Raw genomic sequence first — 23,595 nt, 5'->3', positions numbered from 1 at the left:
GTTAGGCATACAGAAATTGGACAGAAACTTTATAAACTCACTCATTTTGAGGAGGTTAGATGATCCTAATTTTCATCTTATTCAATAGTGTTCAATTTGCCTATAATAGTTGTCAAATAATTCCACCATGATCCATATGAGTTTTCGTCCTAACTTTACAAATGTTGTGACATACATTTGGAATGAGAAATTTCCATCTTTTTTCCCTTTGCATGCAGATGTCCGCAAGATTTTTATTACTGATGTGCCGCCACTCAGATTCTTTGGATTCAACTGCTTCCCTGAACAGATTTCTCTGTATTGTTGCCAATGCAGGTATTCACAACTCATCATTGGATGGTTCGGATATATAAACTAAAGCCTCCAAACAACAGGATTTGAGGAAAGACAAAGACATGAGAATTGGTACATATAATCGTTAGATTGTATTTGTCGTTGTAAGCATGCGCAAACATACACAGATTAAGTGTCTTCCATTGTTGTGCTAGGGAAATGTTAAATTGGCAGTAAATAATATAACCTTATTAACTTTAAAAATCAAACTTATCCTCATTTTTTTGGGGGTAAGATTTTAGAATATAAAATAAAGAAATAGAATATTATTTAGAAGATTAAATATTTAGATAAACATTCTAGCTATTAGATATTTGTAAAATTAATAGCAAAGAAGTTGACATGTGTCAACAATCCAACGGCCACTAAACTCTATAAATAGGGGTAGGAGCTTTCATTTAAGTAAATGTGTAGAATAAAGAAATGTATGTCATATTGTAATTGTATTGTGTATTAATAAAAGTGTTCTTTTCTCTTATAATTGTAATTCTCTATTAAATTTGAAGGAGCAGCTGTAAAACCATTTTGTATTAAGAACTCGTCAATCTCCTCGTACCATGTTATCGAACAATTTTTACGGAACAAACAATGAATAGACTCTTATTGGTGGAAAGAACAAGTATATCAACCTTGTTAATACGAAGGTCGACTAAACTCTACTCTACAAAACTTCCTACATCCGCCTTAGCCATCATGAAAACATTTTTTTTCTACTCCAATTACCCTACCCAATTACATGCAAGTATTAATAAAAAGAAAACACTCAAGAAATGGTAGAGGTGATCATGGACCGGAAATTTTAGGCCCGTTTTCTAGTCCAGGGCCCTGCCCGACCCGAAATATGGCCTAAAAATTTGTCCAAGCCCGGCCCGAAAGAAAATTGTTAAGCCTGAGCCCGACCCATATTAAATTTTACAACACCAAAATAGCATCAACCAGAATATCTACACATTAACCGATCAACCTATTTAATTTTATAACAAACTATAAATTGTAAGCTAAATTAAATTTTCAACAATTAAAAAGGAAGGTACCTAAAAAGCAACCGAAGAAATATGAAAGTTAAAAAGTATATTTGATTAAAAATAAAAAATATATTTAATATATGATTCAGGCCTGGGCACCCTAAGACCCTAAGAAGGAACCTAAAAAGCAACCTAAGACCCTCTTTTTTGCCTAAACTCATATTTCGGGCTTATATTTTTACCCGAACCCTCTTATTTTTTGGGTGGGCCGTCGGGCCAGACCGGGTAGCCCAACCGATGATCACCTCTAAAAACTGGAAGCCATCAAAAATAAAAACCAACCAGAAATAAAACATAAAAAATAGATCAATTAGCACATCAGATCAACGGCTAAAAAGAACACAATGTCCAAATTACAATGTGAAGAAAAATAAGATCGAGAGCAACAATCTTGAAAAAAAACAATACCAAAATACAGTTACAAACCTTGCGTTAAACGTTCTTTCAAATCATGAAGATGAATATTACTAGTATGAACAAAGCATTACTTGGCATAAAAAACATAAAGATGAATATTACCAGTATAAACAAAAGCATTATCTGGGAATTCTTGATTTGGAAAAAGAATTAGTGTAGCTACAAGAGATGAGTTGAGAAGAGAGAAATAGAGGCTAATAAAAGAAGAAAAGAAACTTAGAATTGCATGGTAATTGCTTCTTGGCTGGTACAATGTTGGTGGACTTTTTTAAAAAAAAATAATCTAACATTTTTAGTTAATTATAGATAAGACCCAATTTAAAAATAATCTGCGTAAATGACTTGATTCTAGTGTATTTCTCCTTGCTGGCATTGCCTAAAATAAGTATAGCCTTGTTCTATCTTTTTGGTCTTTGTTCTATTTTTGAAAGTGTCAATTTTGGACTCTCAACCATATTTATGCATTTAAAGTTAGGGATAAATCTCGAAATAATACATGAAATTAATTTAATGTGTAATTTTATACATAAAATTTTGATTTTATCTAATTTTCATAAATTACTAACACAATTATTGATATAACATCGTTTTATGTTTATATATTGCATACTCAAATAATCATATTTATCTAATATAAAAATAAATTGATGTATTTATTTATTCAAATATGTATAATTGAATCAAAATTAAAGTTTTATGTAAATATTTTTTCCACAATCAAAGTTTCAAGTGTATAATTATACCAAATTAAAATTCATATATCAAATTACACATTAAATCAAAATTTATGTATAATTTTAAGATTTGTCCCTTCAAAATAAAAACAAAAAAGATTTTTTTTGAATTATTTAAATTAGTCACTATGATCTCCTATAATAAAATTTTCAAATTTTGCATCTGACTTTTATTGTCAAAATATTTTTTTTGTTGTGCATGTTTAAAAATATTAATAATCTATAGTTACTATAAATTATATAATTTTAAAAATATTTTTATTATTTTATATAGAAAATGAAAAGTATACACATTAAGAGATTTATATCCATATCTTTTTAGTTTTTTTACATCTATACTTTACCATTGAATTAAAATTTCATTTGTTATTGATATCAAATTTTTATAAAATAATTTTATTTTTCAATCGTATAATGGATATTAGTATATATTACATTATTTAAAAAAAATATGAGATATTCTTTATATTCTAAAGATTTTCATTAAGTTGTGAGCTTACTGCATATTTTAATGAGATTACTTTATAAGTATATATGTCCATTTCTACTCAGATCATTTATACAATAAGCTTAATTAGTGGCTTAATGCTCTTCTATTGTGCTACTGTAAATAAATGGCTTACCAATCTTCCTCCCTTTTAATGCTACTGTCTGATCTTACCTTGGCTACATTTGGCTGTAAGCACCACGAAATTTCCTTTGCTTTATATTCTATGTACATTACTATTAGCATCTTTCATGCTTTTCTAAATTTAACATATATTTTAATATATACATGGTATATCATAATATATAAAAATAAAATAAAATATTCGAACTCTGAATAGAGGAGTTTAAGCTCGATTCATATTTTAAATATTTTTTAGATTTAATATTTTTATTCAAATTCTTGTTAATTTTAAATGAGATTTCAAGTTTGATAGATAGCTTGGTTCTCCATAGTAATAATTGAAAAAGAAACTACAGCTTGGGAGAAAAACGTTTGGTATTTTTTTTCTCTTTTTCATTTCATTCAGTAAGCAACATAATTTTCCATATACAGGCAGCTATTTGAATCACTTGAAGCAGTTTACACCTAAGAACTTGCATCATTCGACTGTTTTTTTCACCAGGAGCAAAAACTGTTAAAGTCTCTTTGGCAAATGGTAAGTCTTCTTAAGGAACTTAGCTGCTGTTTCATCATTCCGATAACACAAAACGCGCAACACCGTATTCGGTTCCGTCGGACTCCACTGTCCGGTTGTCGGTGGCAACGGAAGCTTAGACTTAGCAGAAGAAGAAGCACAACTCTCTAATGTTACTTGTTTAAATTTCTCAATCAAGCTATCAGTATCAGTATTAAACAAGGGTAGAATATCTTTAACTTTAGTTGAAAATTGATCTATTAACTCAGCAGGAAGTCCATCACCATTAGACCAAAACAAATCAGTCAAGAAATTAAAATCCTCATCTATGATTTCATAATCTTGCAGGGTAAAAGCACGAGGAGGGCCTCCAGCTAGTAAAACCATTAAGAAACCATCAAAAGAAACCTTCATCACTTCAGTTATAACTTGTGTTCTAACTTTATCATGTACAGTTATCGAAATGACCTCCAAGTAATGATCAAGCTCTTGTAGGAAAGGATCGATCCTTGTAGATGAAACTTCCCCTATATACAAACCGTCCCAAAAGAAATGACTTAGGTCTTGGAATATGACCTTATTTGCAGTTGCTTCACATAATTGTTGCATCCCTTCAACACATGCAGCAGCTGAAAATTCAAATACTTTCTCCATCCGATCGGCAATATCTTGATTGGTTCCAGAACTGGAAAGATGGGTAATATCTCTTTTTGCTAATACATTCAATTCGTTTTGAATATAGTTTAGGGTATTAATACGACAACACATTTGGGGTGTCCCGAATGAGTCATTTTCATTGCCATTTACAGTCCCAGCTTGAGATTTCTTAGGAACTTTTTCTTTTTTCTTAAATACACTAGGAAGTTTGGACCGTCTAGAACATCTTGTTAAAGGTGGCATTGTGGGAACATATGTACTTTGAGTCCCTGTAGACCAGAAGATAGTATATTCTCCTTTTAGTTTTATTCAATATTTGCGAGCGGTTCTGCTGTACGCATATGCACGAAAAAAAGAAAACCAAAATTCCTAACCCTATACCAAAATTTCTAAATCATGCATTATGTAAATACGTACCACAGCCAAACTTTGCCATGGATATATAATGTTGAAGACAACTGTTGATCCCTGTGGCTAAATCTGGAAGCAAGGCAGAATGCGTTGTTATTGGTAACAAAAAGAATGCTTCAAAAGCTTCATCTACAATCCGCAACACTTCAACAGCTGACAGTGCAAAGCGCTCTCTATTTGCCCGTGGATCCCATACCTACAAAGAGATACAATACACAATGCATAAAATAAGTCAGTAATTAGCAGCTGATGAATTGAGATTCATACCTGAAACTTGCACTTGAATATTCAATACACTGAGTTATGATTTTCATCTCTTTACCATGTTTAAATTTAAATTTTAGTCTTTATATTATGAGATAAGGCAACAATTAGTCTCAAGCTTTGATAGCTTTTTCCAATTTTTATCCATGTGACGATAAGACACTCTGATATTGTATCATGTCACACTCAAAAAAAAATTAAGTGGGCGTGATACAATCTCTAAGTATCATGTCATCATAAAGACTAAAATTAAAAAAAATTACCTAATTAAACTAATGTAAACAAAAAAAAAAATATTGAGTGATCAAGTTGAGAAAAAATGTCAAGTTCGGAAACTAAGTGTTGCATTATTTGTTGTATTATTTAAACATCTTTCTATTTTTATAACATCATATTAGTCTAAATAGTCAATTCCATTAATTGTTATTATTAAAATGCTTATTTGATTATTATTTTTTTTAAAAACACCCCTTATGCTGATAAGCATGTTTATAGAAAAATTCCGATCAGCATCTTAACGGTTAATAGCGTTAACTATTAGGAGGCTAAATCTCAAATTTAAGGATCAAAAACCCCGAATTTCACCATATTCAACCCATAACTTACCTCTTGTTGCAAGTTCCTATCAACCCATTCCTTCAATCTATCAGTTCTAGTCTTTATCCATGACTTGACCAAATTAGAAGTAACAGAGTCAGCCTCATAAGGAAGCATCTCTCTTATAATTGATTTCCCACCATCTTCACTATCCTCTGAATTCTCAACTGCAATTTGCACCAAATCTTTCTCCAACTTATCAGCACCTTTCATTACTTCCAATATATCTGGTGTTAATTCATCAATGCTTGAAACATATTGCTTTAGTTCATTCCCATAACATGAATGGAGTGTGGCTACTGCTACACCAGCTGCAAGTGGATGCCACCTTTTCAATATTGGACTGAATGTCTCTTTCTCTGTGAATGCTAGTGTACTGACATCTTCTGCTAGTTTAGCCATGAATGGAAGCTCATTTTGTTGACCTGTTGATGATGATTTACTGGACTTCACCGTCTCCATTATCTGTCTAAATACATTATCAACAGAAAGAACCTTGAGTCTTTCTTTCAAATAGAAATTGGTCAAATTTTATAATTATTAATTCTAATTAGACCAATTGATATAAATAATTACTTGTAACTTTAAGGAAAAAAATTATATGGCCTTTCTCATCTTATATTTTGCACATTGAGTTGCAGGGACATAATTATAATGAAATAAATATTGGAAACTTGCCTGAACAAAAGCAGCACGTAACGATGACTTTATGTATGCATCAACCTTCTCTTGACCCACATCCATTTCGTTTCCTTCTATATGATCCTCATTTGAGATACCTTCTCCTCCTTCCATTATCTTCACCGACAGAACCGCCATCGAAACAACACACCCCATTGTCGACTCGGCGTTATCGCTTCGAAAATATCTGTGGTAACCAAGCAACCTTTTCTCAGCCCAACTCAAAATCGCACCCAAAGTAGAACTCAACATCCTACAATAATTCTCATCTCCTTTCATCGCCTTGGCATCATTTTCGACTTTGATCAATAGGTTATTGCCGGCACTCAATAAGTCGCCTTCAGCTTGATCCATCGTCGCGTAACGGTTAAATAGTATCCACAAGAAACAAAGGTTATGTAGCATTTGGTTCATTCCTAGGACTAACCATGTCTTTTTAATGAGCTCTAGGACTTCATCTAGCTCTTCGATGACCGATGTTTCGTCGTTGACATCGAAACAAGCTTCGAGTAGCATTTGGTATATTTTGAGGTTCATTGGGAATCCATCTGCCCAGTGAGTACTGGTCTCGGAAACTGACCCGATATTGTTGCTTGTTCTACAAGCAAGTGATAAAACAACAGTACGGAGGGCTTGCATTGTTTCATTGTTTTTGCTGGTTTCCAAAGGCTTCTCCAATGCTCCGTCAATGATCTCTCGGAGCTGCTGCGGAGCAGTGTTTTCGTCATCGAGTGGCACTAGAGGATGCAAAAGGAGTCCGGCTTCGAGGAGCTTTAAATTTCTTCTTTGACAAGCTTCATATTCTTCTTGGTTTGGAAAATCAGAAGGCTTGAGTTGCTGCAACATCTCAAGTGGTAACACCATTGACTCTATTTTCTGATACAAGAAACAAAGTGAATTAATCTGAAATCGCACTCGATCCAATCCACTTTGATAAAAAGAAAGCAACAACGAGACTATCAATTTGTGTTCATTAGACCTATCATTTTTTATTCAGAATTCGAAATTTTGATTTAATTTATCCGAATTCAAACTCGATTTGATTCAATTTAATCATAAAAAGTTAACAAATTCTAACTTGTCTAACTTGAAATAGAAACTATTCAAATCCGAAATAATCCAAACTTAAAATGGCTCAACTTGAAATGTCTTCAATCCAAAATTACATTAACCTAAAATAACCTGACCATCTCAAATGATTCAAACATAAAATTACTCAAACCCAAAATGGCCCTAATCATCAAAATAATTTGAACCCAAAATAACTTGAAGATATTAAAAATTAAATTAACTCGATCCCAATTGATTAGAACCTCCCAATTTAGTATCCACAATTTAAGAGCATAACTCATAACTTTTCCTTAATAAAATTATAATAAGAGAAAGAAATTAATTGTACTAGACATCCTTAAATTATAGATTAAATTTTAAATTCATCTTAAACTTAAAAAATTTCAATTAAATCTTTAAGTTAAATTTTTGTTCCAATCAAGTCTTTACATTAGTCTAACAATCACCTTTAGGATTAAATGTGAGATTAGATTTTATGTGCTAAAAAATATTATTAATCTATATGTGTTTAGAAAAAGAATTGTGTGAGATTTAAATAGCTAAAGTTAACAACAATCAAAAGTATTTGATTAAAACGATACTTGAGTTAAAAAATTCAATCAATATTTTAGTAATTAGATTGGATCGGTTGGACTAGGAACCAGTCAGGATATTAGCTCAAATAGAGGTAAAAACCAGTTGATTCGTGAACTAGTGGAACCGAATTTTATAATTTAAATTTACAATATTTATAATTTTTTAACAATTTATTCGACTTGAACTAAACGAACTGATCTAACCGATTGAATCAGGAACCGGTGGTTTGACCAATTCGACAACCAATCCAATTCCAAAAACAGTTAATTCAATTGGAACAATAGATGTTTAGGACTAATTTAAAATTTAGTTAATATCTTGAGGATGTTTAACACAATTAACCAAAAAAAAAAGAAACCGTTATACCAATTTTTTTCTTTAACGAACCTGATCAGCGGCAACTTTGGAGAGAGCTTTTCTAACTCGGGAATCCATTTGCTCTGAAACTCGCATCTGAACTCGCATCGTTTCCCCAATCGTACTCACCTTTTTTACTCGTTCCGACTCGGCCTTCTCACTCGCTTTCTTCCTCCTTGATCTCAATCCCAATGCCTTCTTCACTTTACTCGCCGCCCTTGACGTCAACGTCTGCGGTGTCGCCGCCGCCCTTTCCGAATTCTTCTCCGAATCCGACGCGTAAGTCGACGATTTCCCTCCTGAACTCAGACGCGCTCCGACGAGGATCTCATAAGCCGTCTCTCGGAGCTCCGAGTCCGATAAATTCGTCGCCAATTCCCCGAAGGGACTCGTAAGGGGTTCAGTACATTCACTAGGCATTGCCGCCGTTACCGCCGCCAACGTCGTTTTATGATGACGTTGATGTCGTTTTACTTTCCTGTAAGTTACGTTCCTTAATCTACTCCACATATTAATTAAATAAAAAATAAAGTAAGTAAAAGAATTAATTCATTAATATCGACATGTTAATTGAAGGTGTTTTATAGTGGGAGTGATTAGTGATTAATGCACTGTTTTTTTGGATTAAAATGAAAAAAAAAACCTTGCTTGTATATAAAGGAAATCAAAATGAAAGTTCTGGGAATTTCATCAAACAGAAAATTAAAGTTATAAAATATTAAAACCGACAGATTTTCGAACAGTTTAAATTGGATATGAAGGAATTAAAGGAAATGATGGTGATGTCTTTCTCTAGGTGGAAGATTTTCTTTCTCATTTTCTCGCTCTTAGTGTTAATTTTCCCCCTATCCAAACAAGATACAAAGTCTCAAAATTCAACAAATTTCCAGTCTTTTTAAATTCATTCGGTTTAAAAAACCCATCCAATAAAGTGGAGGTTTTATTATAATTGAATTCTGAGTCATACATTTAAATGAAGACACAATTTTTTTAAACATTGTTTTCTTCATTCACAAGACTCGAACTTAAAATCTTATGTAAAAGATATTTGAACTTCTTACAAACCTTACCATTCTATTGGATTGTTTGATTAGAGTTATGCCCCTTGTTTTTGTAACCCTGATTGTTTTTATTTATATGATTTCGTCCTTGGAAAGCCATCATATGCATCCATACACATAATTGGCATGATTTGAAGGCCTTGGCTCTATATAGAAAAGCTATTTGCAGGTATAATGCAACCCATCGAGATGTTGACGTAACAAAATTTACATCAAACATGTTAAAATATCCAAAATGAAGAAAAATTAAATTGAAAAAACTTCCGACGAGATTGAATACGGAGTTGAATATTTTTCCAAAACTTTTTTTTTTCAAAATATTCAACCACAAGCCATTGATAAAGTCATAAGAAAAATCACCTGTCATTTTCTTGAATTATCGAAGATTGAATGTACGTTGAGACTTTCAATTCCGATGCTTAACGATAATCATATAATAATTTTTCTTTCAGTATTGTTGTTGTGGTTGAAAAAAGAATTCTCGTAAACAAATTAAAAAGAAAACAAAATGAGAGAAAATGGGGGATGAGAAAGAAGATGGGAAGTTGGGAGAAATTTGTGAGAAAATTCTTGCAACGTTAGTTTTACGGGTTTACTTTTTGTTTTATTTTCTATTTTTCTAAAATATACAATTTTTGACATGTTGTTGACTAATAATCAACCTTAATTTAATTAAAATAAAATAATTGAGTTTGCTTCACTTACCTTTGATGAAAAGATAAATGAAATTTAGTATAAAAGTATCGTAGAGGTCCTTGTACTAGAAGTTGGATTATATTTTGTTTCCTTTACTCAAAAAATAGACAAATTAGTCATTGTACATTAGATCAAATAGAGTAAATCGGTCATTTTTGTTAAAAATTTTATCAATTTATGATGTTAAAAACTGTCGTGGTTGATGGAATAATTAGACTGTTACATGTGGCATGCCATGTGCATCTCATGCTGGTGTACAAAGAGTAGTTTTAACAATAAAAATGAATCAATTTTTTAACTGAAGGACCAATTTATTCATTGATCTAACATATAGGGACTAAGTTGCCCATTTTTTTTAAGTGGAGAGAACAAAATGCAATCCAACTCCTAGTAAAAGGGTTTTCATGATATTTTACCAAAAACTTGTAAAAATTGAGAAATAAATTCGTTATTATACTTGTTGACACCATTTTTTTGTTGAAAACGGAATCGACTTGGATTTTGAAAAAGAAAACGAAAATGGGAGTCGCCACCAATCTTTTTTGATGAGGTGTGATCGGGTCACCCCGAAAAATGGTTGTTTTTTAATAAAAGATTTAATTTTTATTAAAACAACAATTTTGGTCTACGAAATTCAAAAAATTGATTCGGGAGTCGGTTACGCACGAGGAAGGGTTAGCACCCTCGATACGCCCAAAATTGGTACCTAATTGATTTCTTAATGTCTTAGTGTCAAAAATTAAAAACTCGAAAAGAATTTAAAAATATGATCCCTCCTTATATTGCTATTTTAAAATTACCCGAATGAATAAAATGAACGATGCTTCCTTATCTCGAAGTAACAAGATGTCACATCCAATAAGTTAGGACACGACACATCGTATTTTTTGAGAGTAAGCTCGCCTTTTATTTTTTTGTTGTTTAAACCTCATTTATTTTAATTTTTAAAGGATATTCGGTTATTTAGGATCAACGCGAGAAAAATCGAAGCTCAGTAAGTTAGGGCACGATTTCTCGAATTTTCTAAATATGGAATATTACCTTTATTTTCGAAAAATCCTCATATCGAGAAAACGTGTCATATCCAATGCGTTAGGACACAACATATTGAAATCCCAATAATGAGCTTTTATTTATTTTTATTAAAGGGCATCCTCGATTATTTAGATTCAAAAAAATTAGAACCCAGCACGTTAGGGCCCAATTCTCTCGAAGATCCCAAGTATCGAGTATTGCCTTTATTTCCAAAATTTTCCTTTTTTACGAATTTGGGTAAAAATTGATGTAATGTTAAATTTGATGTACGAATAAATGATTACGTTGATGAATGACAATAATATTAAAATATGAATAAACAATTCATAGTACACACAATGGCAATGATCTCACAACATTCATCATTCAAATACAAACATTAATAAATAAAGACCCATTAATTAGACAAACAATTAAGAAAATGTAAAAGCAAAATAAAATCGAATAAGATGTAAAAACGATGTTAAAATGATAGTGATGAGTTTAAAATAGATAATGCAAAACAAGAGATTTAAGGTTAATAATGTACACAAAAAAATGGTATATATATAAGATAAAACAAATAATGTATATAAAGTAATACGAAGGAAAAGAAAAATCTTTGAAACGAAAAACAAATAAAACATTTTTAAATAAATAAGTTGCGTTTAAAAGATATGTAAAACAAGTGTAAATAATAAAACAATTTTAACAAAATAATACATAAAATGGGTTCAAAATGAAGATAAAAATGACAATTTAAAAGGAAACAATAGAAAGTAGTTTATAATATTTAACATATATAATACATCTTAAACATAAAATAAAACAAACAATAATAAAAGCAAATCGATATACATATAAAAAAATTTTGAAATGTCAGTAAACTTAAAATAATATATATATAAATAAAATGATCTAATATAAATGATACGAGAAAGAAAAAATAATAATAATAAAACCGCTTAAATGAAATGACATAAAAATCTACACAATTTAAAAAAGAAAATAAGATGAAATCAAAATGAACAAGGAGACTAATAATAATAAACAAAATAATTTGAAAGAAAAGTAAATATATATATTTATAAAATAAAGAACTAAGGATGAAAATGGAAACGGAACAGAATCTGGGATTGAAACTGTAAATAAATATAACAGGTGGCTAGGGGGCTGAAATAAAAGGCGTTGAGGACATGGGGGATCGATTGCGAATATTCCCCGTCCCGTATGCGCATCGTTTTGCGCGGGACCAGGTTGAAAAGGGCGCAAAATTCAATGGCCAAAATTAAAGGAAACAAAAGGTTTCATTGAGGGTGCCGCAGAATTTGGGGGACCAAAGGCACAAATTACCCATTAGGGCAATAGTGCACAGGTCTTTCTTCCATTAACGACGCCCTATGGAATATTATAAATAGAAAACAAAAATAAATAAATAAATAGAACTCTAAAAAAGAAATTAGCCCCCACTTCTTTCTCTCTTCTTTCAGACAATCTAAAAATCCCAAAAAAATGAAAGGGGGTTCCCTTTTCTGTTCCAAGGTTCCAAGACTACGAACCCCGCCGCTGACTTCGCCGCACCACCACTATCGCCGGTGGCCGACGACAAGCGACCACGGAGGTAAGTTTCTCGTATTTCTCTTTTCTTACATTTTTTATTTTTGAATGCACAAGAAGAGAAAAAAAGGTGAAATAAAATATGCTGAAATTATAATGCAAAAAAAAAATAAAAAGGAAAAATCCTCTAAAAATCGTTCTGCTTTTGGTATGTCTTGTTCACAAAACAATCGTCTGATTGAGATTGATTCTTAAGAAATAAAAAAAAAAAGAATAAGTAAATAAATGGAGATCTTGAGAAATAAAAAAGAATGAATAAGTAAATAAATGGATAGCAAGCAGTTTGAAGATTAAAATCAACCTTTCAATATTTCTTTGTTTCCTTTTGATTTTCTAGTGTTCGTAAAAGAGAGGAAGAAGAAGTACAATCGTTTGATTTTCGGCTTTTATAGCCGATTTACAGCCTTTTAGTTTCTATTTTTTTTTGTCACTTTGCTATTTGGCTGCTCGTTGTTGCGTGTTTTTGCTGTTTTGTAGGTGTTCTGACACGCGTGGAGGAGGCCTGGTACGCATGCGGCGGTTGACGGCTAAGAGCAGGGGCGTGCGGCATGCGGGGAGTTGGAGCGGCGCCAGTGGCTAGGCCTGCGGCTAGGGTTGTTTTGTCTTTCTTTTTTTTAGCTGAAAAGAGTTTAAGTTTATGGGCTGTTGGTTTAATGTAAATGGACTTTTTTTGTTTTTATTATTTGGGTTTATTTGGCTGGTATGAGCCCGGGCAAAATTTGGGTCTTACAATACTAATTTACAGTTGAAACAAAATGTTGAAAACACAACATTTGATAGATTCAAACTCTTATATACTTAGCAAGCACACCCCTTACCCACTCGGCTAAAGCAACCTTTGCATTTTAAAGCATATTTTACAAAATCTATAAAGATGATGATAAATGTAGCCCTTGATGTTTATAATTTTTTTGTTAATTTGGTTTTTATTTTTATTTTTTAGTTAAATTTGGCCTTCGACCTTTTAAAAAAAAGTCAAATTTGATCATTAACCTTCAAAAAAAAGAGTGAAATTGTTGTTTTCTTTAATGAAAGTGTTAAACTTTTAAACTTCATGCTTTTTTTTTAATTTTTTAATTCTTTTGTACTTGTACAATTTTATATTATTTTTTGACATAGCATATAAGTTAAATAGTGTCATGTCAACATAATACATACATAGACTGCCACATGAGTTATCACGCCAACTACATTAAAATTCTTGTTTTACTTAGCATTTTCATTAGAAAAATGTAATTTGATTCTTTTTGAAAGGTTAATGGTTAAACTTAGCTAAAATTGATAAAATATATATAAACTTTAAAAGTTAAATTTATCATTATCAGTTAACTTTTTTGAAACGTTTCTCGGTTCTGATATTATGGGCCTGCTTGCAAGGTTCTAAAACGACCAACGTGACCAATATTTGAAGCAAATCTTCGCCCACCCTTTGAGGACCAACAACAAAGCCCACATGTGTATATATATATAACAACGTTGTTAATATAATTTAAATAATTTTAAAAAATAAATTTTCTTATCTCAAGTTAAAATGACTTGCCTAGCCCAATTGATTAAGTTCGACTTGGATTGAGCTTAGATAACAAATTTCTTATCTCGAGTTAATTTAGCTCAATTAAAATTTGGATTAAATAATTAAAAAATAAATTTAAATTTAATTATGAAGATATAAAAACATTAATATAAAAAAACATTTTTTTATTTTTTATTAATATTGTGAATAATGAAACAAGCTTATAGGTCGGGCAAGCCTGAAAATAGGCCTAGGCTTAAAAATCTTTTTAGAATTGGATCGCAGTTTGATTGGTGGTCGAATTTGTTATATTGCTAAATTTTAATCTAATTGATTTAACTGTTGATCTAATTTTAATTAAATAAATTATAATATATATATATAAAAGTTATAAAATTAGATCCAATCTATTCATACTGGTTCATAAATTAACAAATTTATTTCGTTATTTTAAATTAATATACCGACCAATTTAATCTAGTTTCAACAACGGTCCGAAAGAAGAAAAAGACTTTACAATGTTAAAAGAATAGTGCAGATTCCCAAACATTTATGAAGTGCAAAAAAGACAAATGTAATAATTTCACTTCAATGATGTTTGTTTGTCTTACTTGAATTTACTAAGAAAAAGAATACAGTTTCATCTGCCATTGCCATACAATTGCAGTTTTGTCTGATTTTCACAAGTGATGAACTGAAATAAATAAACTAATTAACAGGTCCTTACACAAATGCATAAATTAGACTAAAGTTATTAAATTATGTTATTTTTAAAATTTTATACAATAAATTTTAAAATTATATAAATTAAATATGATTAAATTAGAGAATTAAAATTAAATTCGTAACTTACATATAGTAAGGGGCTAGTAGCAATATTTAATATAAATAGATTTACGGTTTAGATTAGGAGTAAAATTTCAAAATTCGATAAAAATATGGACTAAAATGAATCAAAGTAAAACACAAAGACTAAATTTATAACGTACACATAATACAAGAATTAATAATAGAAATTGTCCAAAATAATCACTAAGGAAAAATCAAATTTTATTTATTTTTAACTAGGACTAAATTGCTCATTTTTTATGTCATTTTAAAAGATACATTCCAAGTCTTACCACCATTTATAATTATCTCATCCCTATACTATGAGTATTAATGATAATTAATCATAATATTAATATTTTTCGTTAATTATATATATATATTTTATTCTTATAATAATAAATTCAACTTTCAAAATTTATATATTTTTGTTAATTTTATTTTGATTTACAATTTTAATCGAAACATTTATACAAACATTAAGAGCTAAATTTGTTATTATACCTATCAAAATTACGTACAATTAACATAAAACATTAACGTCATTGTAAAAGTCCATTTTTGCCCGGGCCCATACCAACAAAATAACCCAAATAATAAAACCCAAAACCTAAAATCAACCTAGCCCAACATCCAAGCCCAATCCCAAAACCCTAGACTCCCACTTGCCTCTTCCCATTCTCCCATGTTGTTTGCCACCAGCACCACTCCCACTCTCCCATGCTGTCTGCCACCACCATGCCTTTTGCCGCACCTGCAAACAAGCAAAGGAAAAGGACAAAAAATGGAGCAATAAATATTAACAGAATATTGTATTTTTGGCTATAAAAGCCACAAGCAAAATCGGACCAGGGAGGGGGAAAAAAAGAGAAACAAAAAAAGGAGGGGGGACTTTTGTAACAAAAAAGAGAAGATTCGGCTTTTGAAAAAATTAAAAGAAATAAAAAAGGGGGCTTTAGAAGGTGATTCACCTTGTTTTTTTTTCGTTTTCTTTATTTTCGTTCTATTTCGGTTTTTCTATAGTATTTCTTTCTCTTTTTTTATTATCATTCAATCAACACACATATATATAAGATAAAAAAATAAAAGTAAAAAGGAGTTTACCTGTTTCCGGCGGCGGTGGAAAGAGGAAGAACCGAAAGGTCTCTTTCGATTTTGGCCCTTTTCGCCGGGATTTCGGCTTTTCTAACCCCAGATCTGGACTCTATTCGCAAAAAGGAGAAAAAGGGAGCTTTTTTTGGTTTTCCGGCCACCGCGAACGGCGGTGTCGTCGCCGGCGTCCGGCGACCGGTGCGGTGGTCGATGGCCGGCAAAGGGGGCTCTTCCTCTCTTTTTACGGACACAAGAACAATAAAAACATAAACTTTGAATCGGAGAAGTAATTTTCGTTTCTTTATTTTTGTGTGTTTTTACATCTAGTTTGATTTCTTTTTATTTCTTTCTACTTACGAAAATAAAAACAAAAGAAATAAGGAGAGGAGAAACTCACCGGAGTTGGCCGTGACCGTGCCGCCGGGGTTTTTCTTCCATCGTCGGCCGTCGGTCTTGGTGGCGTGGTGGCACTCAAGGTGTTAAGAAACCCAAGTGTTGGACAGCCTGAAGACAGATTACAAGAAGTTGCGTAGGTCGGTAAGAGCTGCTGGCTTGGGTAAAACGCCAGAACAATGGCGACAAGAAATTCAGGAGGAAAAGACGAAAGCTAATCAATGGGAAAAGAAATTTCAGGATACTCGGACTCGAGAAGTCACCTTGGGAAAGAGTCTACTAGTTTGCCAAGACGAGAAGACGGAGTTGAAGGTCCGGATAACTGAACTAGAAAGATCGTTTCACCAGTACTGTAATCATAATGCTACGGTTGAATTAAGGGCGAGCTTAGACAAAATTGAAGAATTAAAAGGACAAATAGGAGGGCTAGAGAATGCATTGCAAAATAGTGAAATCTGGATAGAGCTTCTGGAAGAAAATAATGAGCAGTGGCAAAGACAATTCCGTCGGTCTCAAGAGCAGATTAGAGAAAGAGATTATATTATGGGAGAGGCGGTGGCTCAAGTGCGCGAAGTAGCTGATCATCTGCAAACCCTGGCGGTTCAGGCTGATCTATTAAGTTTGAAATATGAGTTAGAGTCGGACAGGGGCCGAGAATTAGCTTGGCTTCTTAGAAAGGTTAAGGCTTTGAGTGTAAGGGCAAAGCCATATATGTAGTCTATTTTATGTAAAGAAACTCTTTATCTAGTAAAGTTTTCTAATGAAGTTGAATTAGAATCAGTGCCTCTTTTTCTTTGCATTCTTTTCATGCATTGCATCACATCATATGCATTAATGACCATTTAAAAAAAAACCTAATCGAATAAAATCATTTCAGTTAACCTGGAAAACCAACAAAGTTACGGCACCCGAGCTAAGGCAAAAAATTATGGACCAAAGGTTGGAGAAGCTAGAGCGACTTCAAAAAGAAATGCAAGACCAGTTGCAGGCGCAAATGAAAGAGCAAATGGAAAAGATTCAGCGTGACATGGTGCAAAAGATGGAGGAGTCCCAAAATGATCTGGTGGCTAAGATGACGCAATTATTGAAGGGGGTAGATAAGGGTAAAGGTCCTGTGATTGTTAGTGAAGAAGAAAACAATGGTGAACCACTTTATCCTCCAGGTTTCACGCCTCCGCATGCGCAAGTACAGACTGAGCTGCATCCGCGGAGACCCTCTGTGTCGGTTAGGCCCCAGCAGTTCCAAGGCGATGCTTCAATCCCAAGGAATTTTCAACCCGGAGCGGGCTTTAATCCCGGTGATAGCCCGAATAATATTGCTGTCCCAGATCTTGATAAGATGGTTGAAAAGGGCAAGGCGAAGGAGGAATTTCCAAAACAATTTGAGGAGAAATGGAAATGGATAGAAGAAAAGTTTAGGGCAATAGAAAGCATCGAAAGGTATGGAATAGATGCAAAGGATCTGAGCTTGGTTCCGGACTTGGTGCTCCCTTACAAATTTAAGATGCCGAAATTCGAGAAATACAACGGGACTAGTTGCCCAGGATCCCATATTACTATGTTTTGTAGAAGAATGACGGGGCATATTAATAATGATCAATTATTAATACACTGCTTTCAGGAAAGTCTTACGGGAGCAGCGTCAAAGTGGTACAATCAGCTGAGCCGAGCTAAAATTGCTACTTGGAGGGATTTAGCACAGGATTTCCTGAGACAATACAATCATGTCTCAGAAATGATGCCTGACAGGATAACTCTACAAAATTTAGAGAAGAAATCAAACGAAAGCTTCAGACAATATGCGCAGAGGTGGCGAGAGGTGGTGGTTCAGGTGCAACCCCCACTTTTGGAAAAAGAGATGACGACGCTTTTTATTAATACTTTGAAAGCCCCGTTCATCACTCACATGTTGGGAAGCGCTTCAAAAAACTTCTCGGATATAATCATGAATGGTGAAATGATTGAGCATGCCATTAAAAGTGGAAAAATAGATGGAGGAGAAAATAATAGGAGGGCACCCCCGAGGAAAAGAGAAAATGAAGTGAATAATGTGAATGCTTATGGTAGGTCAATTACCGTGAATCAACCAAAGAAAGTGGTTGCTAATCAACAGGGATCATCAAGACAAGAGTCGGGAGCTAGGCAAATTACTGAAAAGCCCCAATTCACGCCAATCCCGATGTCATACAAGGAGTTGTATCAGACTTTATTCGATGCACATGTTGTTGCTCCTCGTTACTTGAGTCCTCTACAACCCCCGTATCCAAAATGGTATGATACGAACGCGCAATGTGATTATCATGCGGGAATTTCTGGGCACTCGATAGAAAATTGTACTGCCTTCAAGAAGGTAGTAGAAGGACTTATCAATTTAGGTGTTGTCAAACTTGACGACTCACCTAACGCAAAGAATCCGTTACCTAATCACGCAGATAAGAGGGTGAATATGGTTAGCGAAGGTACGAGAGAAGAAGTCAATACTGACATTGCTGAAGTAAAAACTCCATTGAAACGGGTCTGGAAAGAAATGGCGAAAAGAGAGTTGGTTATTTCAGATTCTGAGGAAGGGCATGAGATGGGAAATTATTGTGAATTTCACCATAAAACAGGGCATGAAATCCAAGAATGTGAAGGATTCAAGGCTTTGGTTCAAAGCATGATGGATAACAAGGAGATGAGGTTTTATGAAGATGCGAAAGAAATTAGGAGCATATGCGCGACAGAGTTGGGAACAAAGGCTCCAAAAATAAATCATCCTGTGGTCATTATCTCACGCCCTAAGGGTAATGAGGTTAGGGCTCAGGTAACACCGAAAATTGTAATCCAGAAACCATCAAATTTTTTTATAGGGATAACAAAATGGTGCCGTGGAATTACGGGTGTAATGTGACCATTTTGGGAAAAGAAGCAGAAAGAAACCAGGAAATAGGTTCTTACACGCGCAATGGAAAAAGACATGACGCTCAAGCAGAGTCGTCCAGGGAAGAGAATTGGAAGAAAGAACAGAGGAAAGGGAAAGTAGTGGAAGTTGAGCCATTGGTAAATGAACCAATAAAAGAAGAGGAGGCAAAGGAGTTTTTGAAGTTTTTGAAACACAGTGAATACAGTGTTGTAGAGCAATTGCACAAACAACCAGCCCGCATTTCTGTATTAGCTTTACTCCTAAACTCAGAAGTACATCGGAATGCACTTTTAAAGGTGCTAAACAAAACATATGTGGCTGACGATATTTCGGTAAACAAGCTGGATCAGTTGATCAACAATATTGGTGCTGACAATTTTATCTTCTTCAATGATGATGAAATACCATCCGGAGGAAGAGGTTCTACTAAAGCCCTGCATGTTACTGTCTGATGCAAAGGGTACACACTCCCGGGGGCCTTGGTTGATAATGGATCTGCACTAAATGTATTGCCTTTGTCCACTCTTAGTCGATTACCAATAGACAGTTCGCACATGAGAGCATGCCAGAGCATAGTAAGGGCATTTGATGGAACAAAAAAGGAGGTTATGGGGACAATTGAGGTACCATTAAGGATTAGCCCAGTCACTTATGAGGTGGATTTCTTGGTAATGGATATTAAACCTTCCTACAACTGTCTATTGAGGAGACCGTGGATACACTCAGCAGGGGCAGTACCTTCATCATTACATCGGAAGGTGAAGTTGGTATCGGAGGATCGGTTGGTAACGATAGATGCAAAGGAGGATATTATCGCAATGATGACTAGCGATGGACTTTATGTGGACATCAACGATGAGGCACTAGAATGTTCTTTTCAGTCGTTAGAATTTGTGAACGCGATGTTTATTGCGGAGGGAAATAGAATTCCAGTACCGAAAATATCCAGGACCACTGAGATGGGATTGCGATTGATGGTAGGAAGAGGAGCCTTACCCGGGAAAGGATTGGGAAAATATCTTCAGGGGAGGATTGAGGCACCAATGCCGAAGGAAAAGTTTGATAGATTTGGTTTAGGGTACAAGCCAGACATGAAGCAGAAAAAGAAAGAAGTAGAGAAGAGACAAAGAAAAGAAGGGCGCGTTTGAATGGACATGAAGCTAAGTGTGAGCCTTTAACCTTTCCCCACATATCTGCATCTTTTGTGTCGGGAGGATTTATTCATTCTGAATGTGGAGTGTCCGGTAGCGGCATGGGAAGAATGTTGGAAAATGTTTATACCAACGCCATAGAAGCAACGGAAAGGAGGGCCTTGTTGGAGATCTGCCCTTATGAGCCTGGAAGCGAGCTAAACAATTGGACTGCTGAAGAAATCCCTGTAGTCTTTAGGGCTTATTCAGAGTAATGCTCAAAACATTCCTGTTGTTTGTTGGCCTAGAAACGATATGAAATCTTTTGTGAAATAGGCATTGGGCCTAAGTATCATTATTTTAATGAAATACGTGTCTACGTTCATCTCGATCAGTCACTTTTTTTTCCTTTTATATTTTGCCATTTGATTGATTGTCTTACAAATAATTCTTTCATTTGTAATTCTTTTGCACAAACATATTCATAAATTTATATATTCTTGGTATATTCTTTGATATGCCCTCATAGGTCTTCAGATATCAATGACATGAGTGACGCTGCCTCAAACGCGGAGCCTATTTTTGAGCAAGAAGTGTGTTTAGAGGGATCCCACGACTTTGAAAATGGCAAAGATTATGATGCATCTCCGGACTTGTTAAGAATGGTGGAACAAGAGGATAAGCATATCCTACCTCATAGGGAATCATTAGAAATAGTGAGCCTAGAGGATGGAAAGGAGGTGAAAATTGGAACTGAAATCACCGCAAAGACAAGGCAAGACCTCATTAATTTGCTCCGAGAGTTCAAAGATGTTTTCGCGTGGTCGTACCAAGATATGCCTGGGCTAAGTACTAACATTGTGGTGCATCGTCTGCCCATAAAGGAGGATTGTAAACCCGTTCAACAGAAGCTCAGGAGAATGAGACCTGACATTGTGTTGAAAATAAGAGAAGAAGTCAAAAGACAATTCGACGCTGGATTCTTACAAGAAGTCAAGTATTCGGATTGGGTAGCCAACATCGTCCCTGTTCCCAAAAAAGATGGAAAGGTACGAATGTGTGTGGATTATAGGGATTTGAACAAGGCTAGTCCAAAGGACAACTTTCCACTGCCTCACATTGATACTTTGGTAGATAACACGGCGGGCTATTCATTGTTTTCTTTCATGGATGGTTTCTCTAGATACAATCAAATAAAGATGCATCCTGGGGACATGAGGAAAACCACATTCATTACCTTATGGGGAACATTCTGTTACAAGGTAATGCCCTTCGGATTGAAGAATGCGGGAGCAACATATCAAAGAGCTATGGTGACTTTGTTTCACGACATGATGCACAAGGAGATCGAAGTCTATGTTGACGATATGATCGCGAAGTCTAGAACGGAAGAAGAGCATGTTCAGGTCTTGAAAAGGTTATTTTTGAGATTAAAGAAATTTTAGCTCAAGCTTACCCCGGCCAAATGCACGTTTGGAGCCAGATCAGGGAAGTTATTAGGCTTCATAGTTAGCTAAAAGGGGATCGAGGTTGACCCAGACAAAGTAAAGGCAATACGAGATTTACCTCCCCTGCGCACTCAGAAGGAGGTTCGAGGCTTCCTAGGGAGGCTGAATTACATTGCTCGGTTCATCTCACAACTGACAGAGAAATGTGATCCAGTATTCCGGCTCTTAAAGAAACATAATCCGGGTGAATGGGATGAAGAGTGTCAGAGGGCTTTCGATAAGATAAAGCAGTACTTGGCTAATACTCCAGTCTTATCACCTCCAAGTCCAGATAGGCCATTGATATTGTATCTAACAGTGTTGGAGAATTCCATGGGATGTGTATTGGGCCAACATGATGAGACGGGAAAGAAAGAAAGGGCAATATACTATCTCAGTAAGAAATTTACCGATTGCGAAATGAGGTACTCATCAATTGAGAAGTTGTGTTGTGCTCTAATCTGGGCAACCCGACGACTGAGGCAGTATATGTTGTATCACACGACTTGGCTGATTTCAAAGTTAGATCCTTTAAAGTATATGATGGAATCGACTGCTTTGAACGGGAGAATGGCTAGATGGCAGATCTTGCTCTCAGAATTTGATATAGTATATGTCAGTCAGAAGGCTATAAAGGGAAGTGCAATAGCCGATTTCCTAGCTAGTAGAGCCTTGGAGGACTATGAATCTTTGAATTTCGATTTTCCAAATGAGGACTTGATGTATGTGGCGAATACTGAAGAAAATCCTCAAATGGATCATGTATGGAAGTTAAATTTCGATGGAGCTTCAAATGCTACGGGTAATGGAGTTGGGGCAGTTTTGGTATCCCCAAGTGGAGATCATTATCCTGTTGCTAGCAAGTTGGACTTCGATTGTACAAATAACATGGCAGAATATGAAGCATGTATTATGGGCATTCGTGCAGCCATTGAACGGAACATTAAAGTACTGAGAGTATACGGGGATTCAGCGTTGGTGATATACCAACTCAAAGGGGAGTGGGAGACTAGAGATCCTAAGCTAATCGGTTATAGAAAACTAGTTCTTGAATTGGCTGAGGAGTTTGACGATATCACCTTCTATTACCTCCCACGAGAGGAAAACCAAATGGCTGATGCATTAGCTACTCTAACTTCGATGATTCAGGTGAATAGACTTGAGGCAATGAGGCCTGTTCAGATGAGTATCTCTGAGACCCCGGCTAATTGCTGCAATATTGAGGAGGAGGGAAAAGATGATTGTCCTTGGTATCAGAGTATCCTACAATATGTGAAGAATCGGGAATACCCTGATCAAGCGACAGAGAATGACAAAAGAACTCTGAGAAAGATAGCCATTGAATATGTCTTAGATGGAGAAGTGTTATATAAAAAAAGGAAGGATCAAGTACTGTTAAGATGTGTGGATGCTGTGGAAGCCAAGAAAATTTTGGAAGAAATCCATGAGGGTATTTGTGGGACGCACGCCAGTGGTTTCACGATGGCCAGACAGATCATGAGATTTGGGTACTATTGGCCCACCATGGAAGGCGATTGTATTGATCATGCCAGGACGTGCCACAAATGCCAAATTTACGGAGACAAAATACACGCGCCTCCTTCACCTCTTCACG

The 23,595-nt window shown here is 34.5% G+C and overlaps 2 protein-coding genes and 1 long non-coding RNA gene across 4 annotated transcripts; 1 reads left to right on the top strand and 2 right to left on the bottom strand.

Annotated features, from left to right (window-relative positions):
• Positions 1-3,476: 3,476 nt before the first annotated feature.
• On the bottom strand, positions 3,477-9,838 carry LOC107932220 (protein unc-13 homolog). Of its 2 annotated transcripts, none has more exons than XM_016864181.2 (6): positions 9,669-9,838; positions 8,278-8,746; positions 6,241-7,119; positions 5,572-6,027; positions 4,708-4,897; positions 3,477-4,559 (listed from the first exon to the last, which is right to left on the bottom strand). In XM_016864181.2, exons 2-6 carry the CDS (start codon positions 8,665-8,667, stop codon positions 3,634-3,636), a joined length of 2,841 nt encoding a protein of 946 aa, XP_016719670.2. In that variant the 5' UTR covers positions 8,668-8,746; positions 9,669-9,838; the 3' UTR covers positions 3,477-3,633. The 2 variants fall into 2 exon arrangements, with proteins under 2 accessions (XP_016719670.2, XP_040952899.1); XM_041096965.1 differs by having other exon boundaries at positions 8,278-8,725.
• Positions 9,839-12,459: 2,621 nt separating this feature from the next.
• LOC121219211 (uncharacterized) lies at positions 12,460-13,414 on the top strand. Its single transcript, XR_005915880.1, has 2 exons — positions 12,460-12,639; positions 13,113-13,414. It is a non-coding gene; the product is annotated as an uncharacterized lncRNA (long non-coding RNA).
• A 2,088-nt stretch (positions 13,415-15,502) lies between these two features.
• LOC107896035 (uncharacterized) lies at positions 15,503-16,567 on the bottom strand. Its single transcript, XM_041096964.1, has 3 exons — positions 16,466-16,567; positions 16,081-16,305; positions 15,503-15,730 (listed from the first exon to the last, which is right to left on the bottom strand). The coding sequence occupies exons 1-3, from the start codon at positions 16,504-16,506 to the stop codon at positions 15,598-15,600; spliced, it is 399 nt and encodes a 132-aa protein (XP_040952898.1). The 5' UTR covers positions 16,507-16,567; the 3' UTR covers positions 15,503-15,597.
• Between the last annotated feature and the right edge of the window lie 7,028 nt (positions 16,568-23,595).

The sequence above is a fragment of the Gossypium hirsutum genome, chromosome D07, assembly GCF_007990345.1.
Source record: "Gossypium hirsutum isolate 1008001.06 chromosome D07, Gossypium_hirsutum_v2.1, whole genome shotgun sequence".
NCBI classification, from domain to species: domain Eukaryota; kingdom Viridiplantae; phylum Streptophyta; class Magnoliopsida; order Malvales; family Malvaceae; genus Gossypium; species Gossypium hirsutum.
Note: the sequence above shows the minus strand (reverse complement) of the source record. Positions and strands in the feature narration are given on the sequence as shown.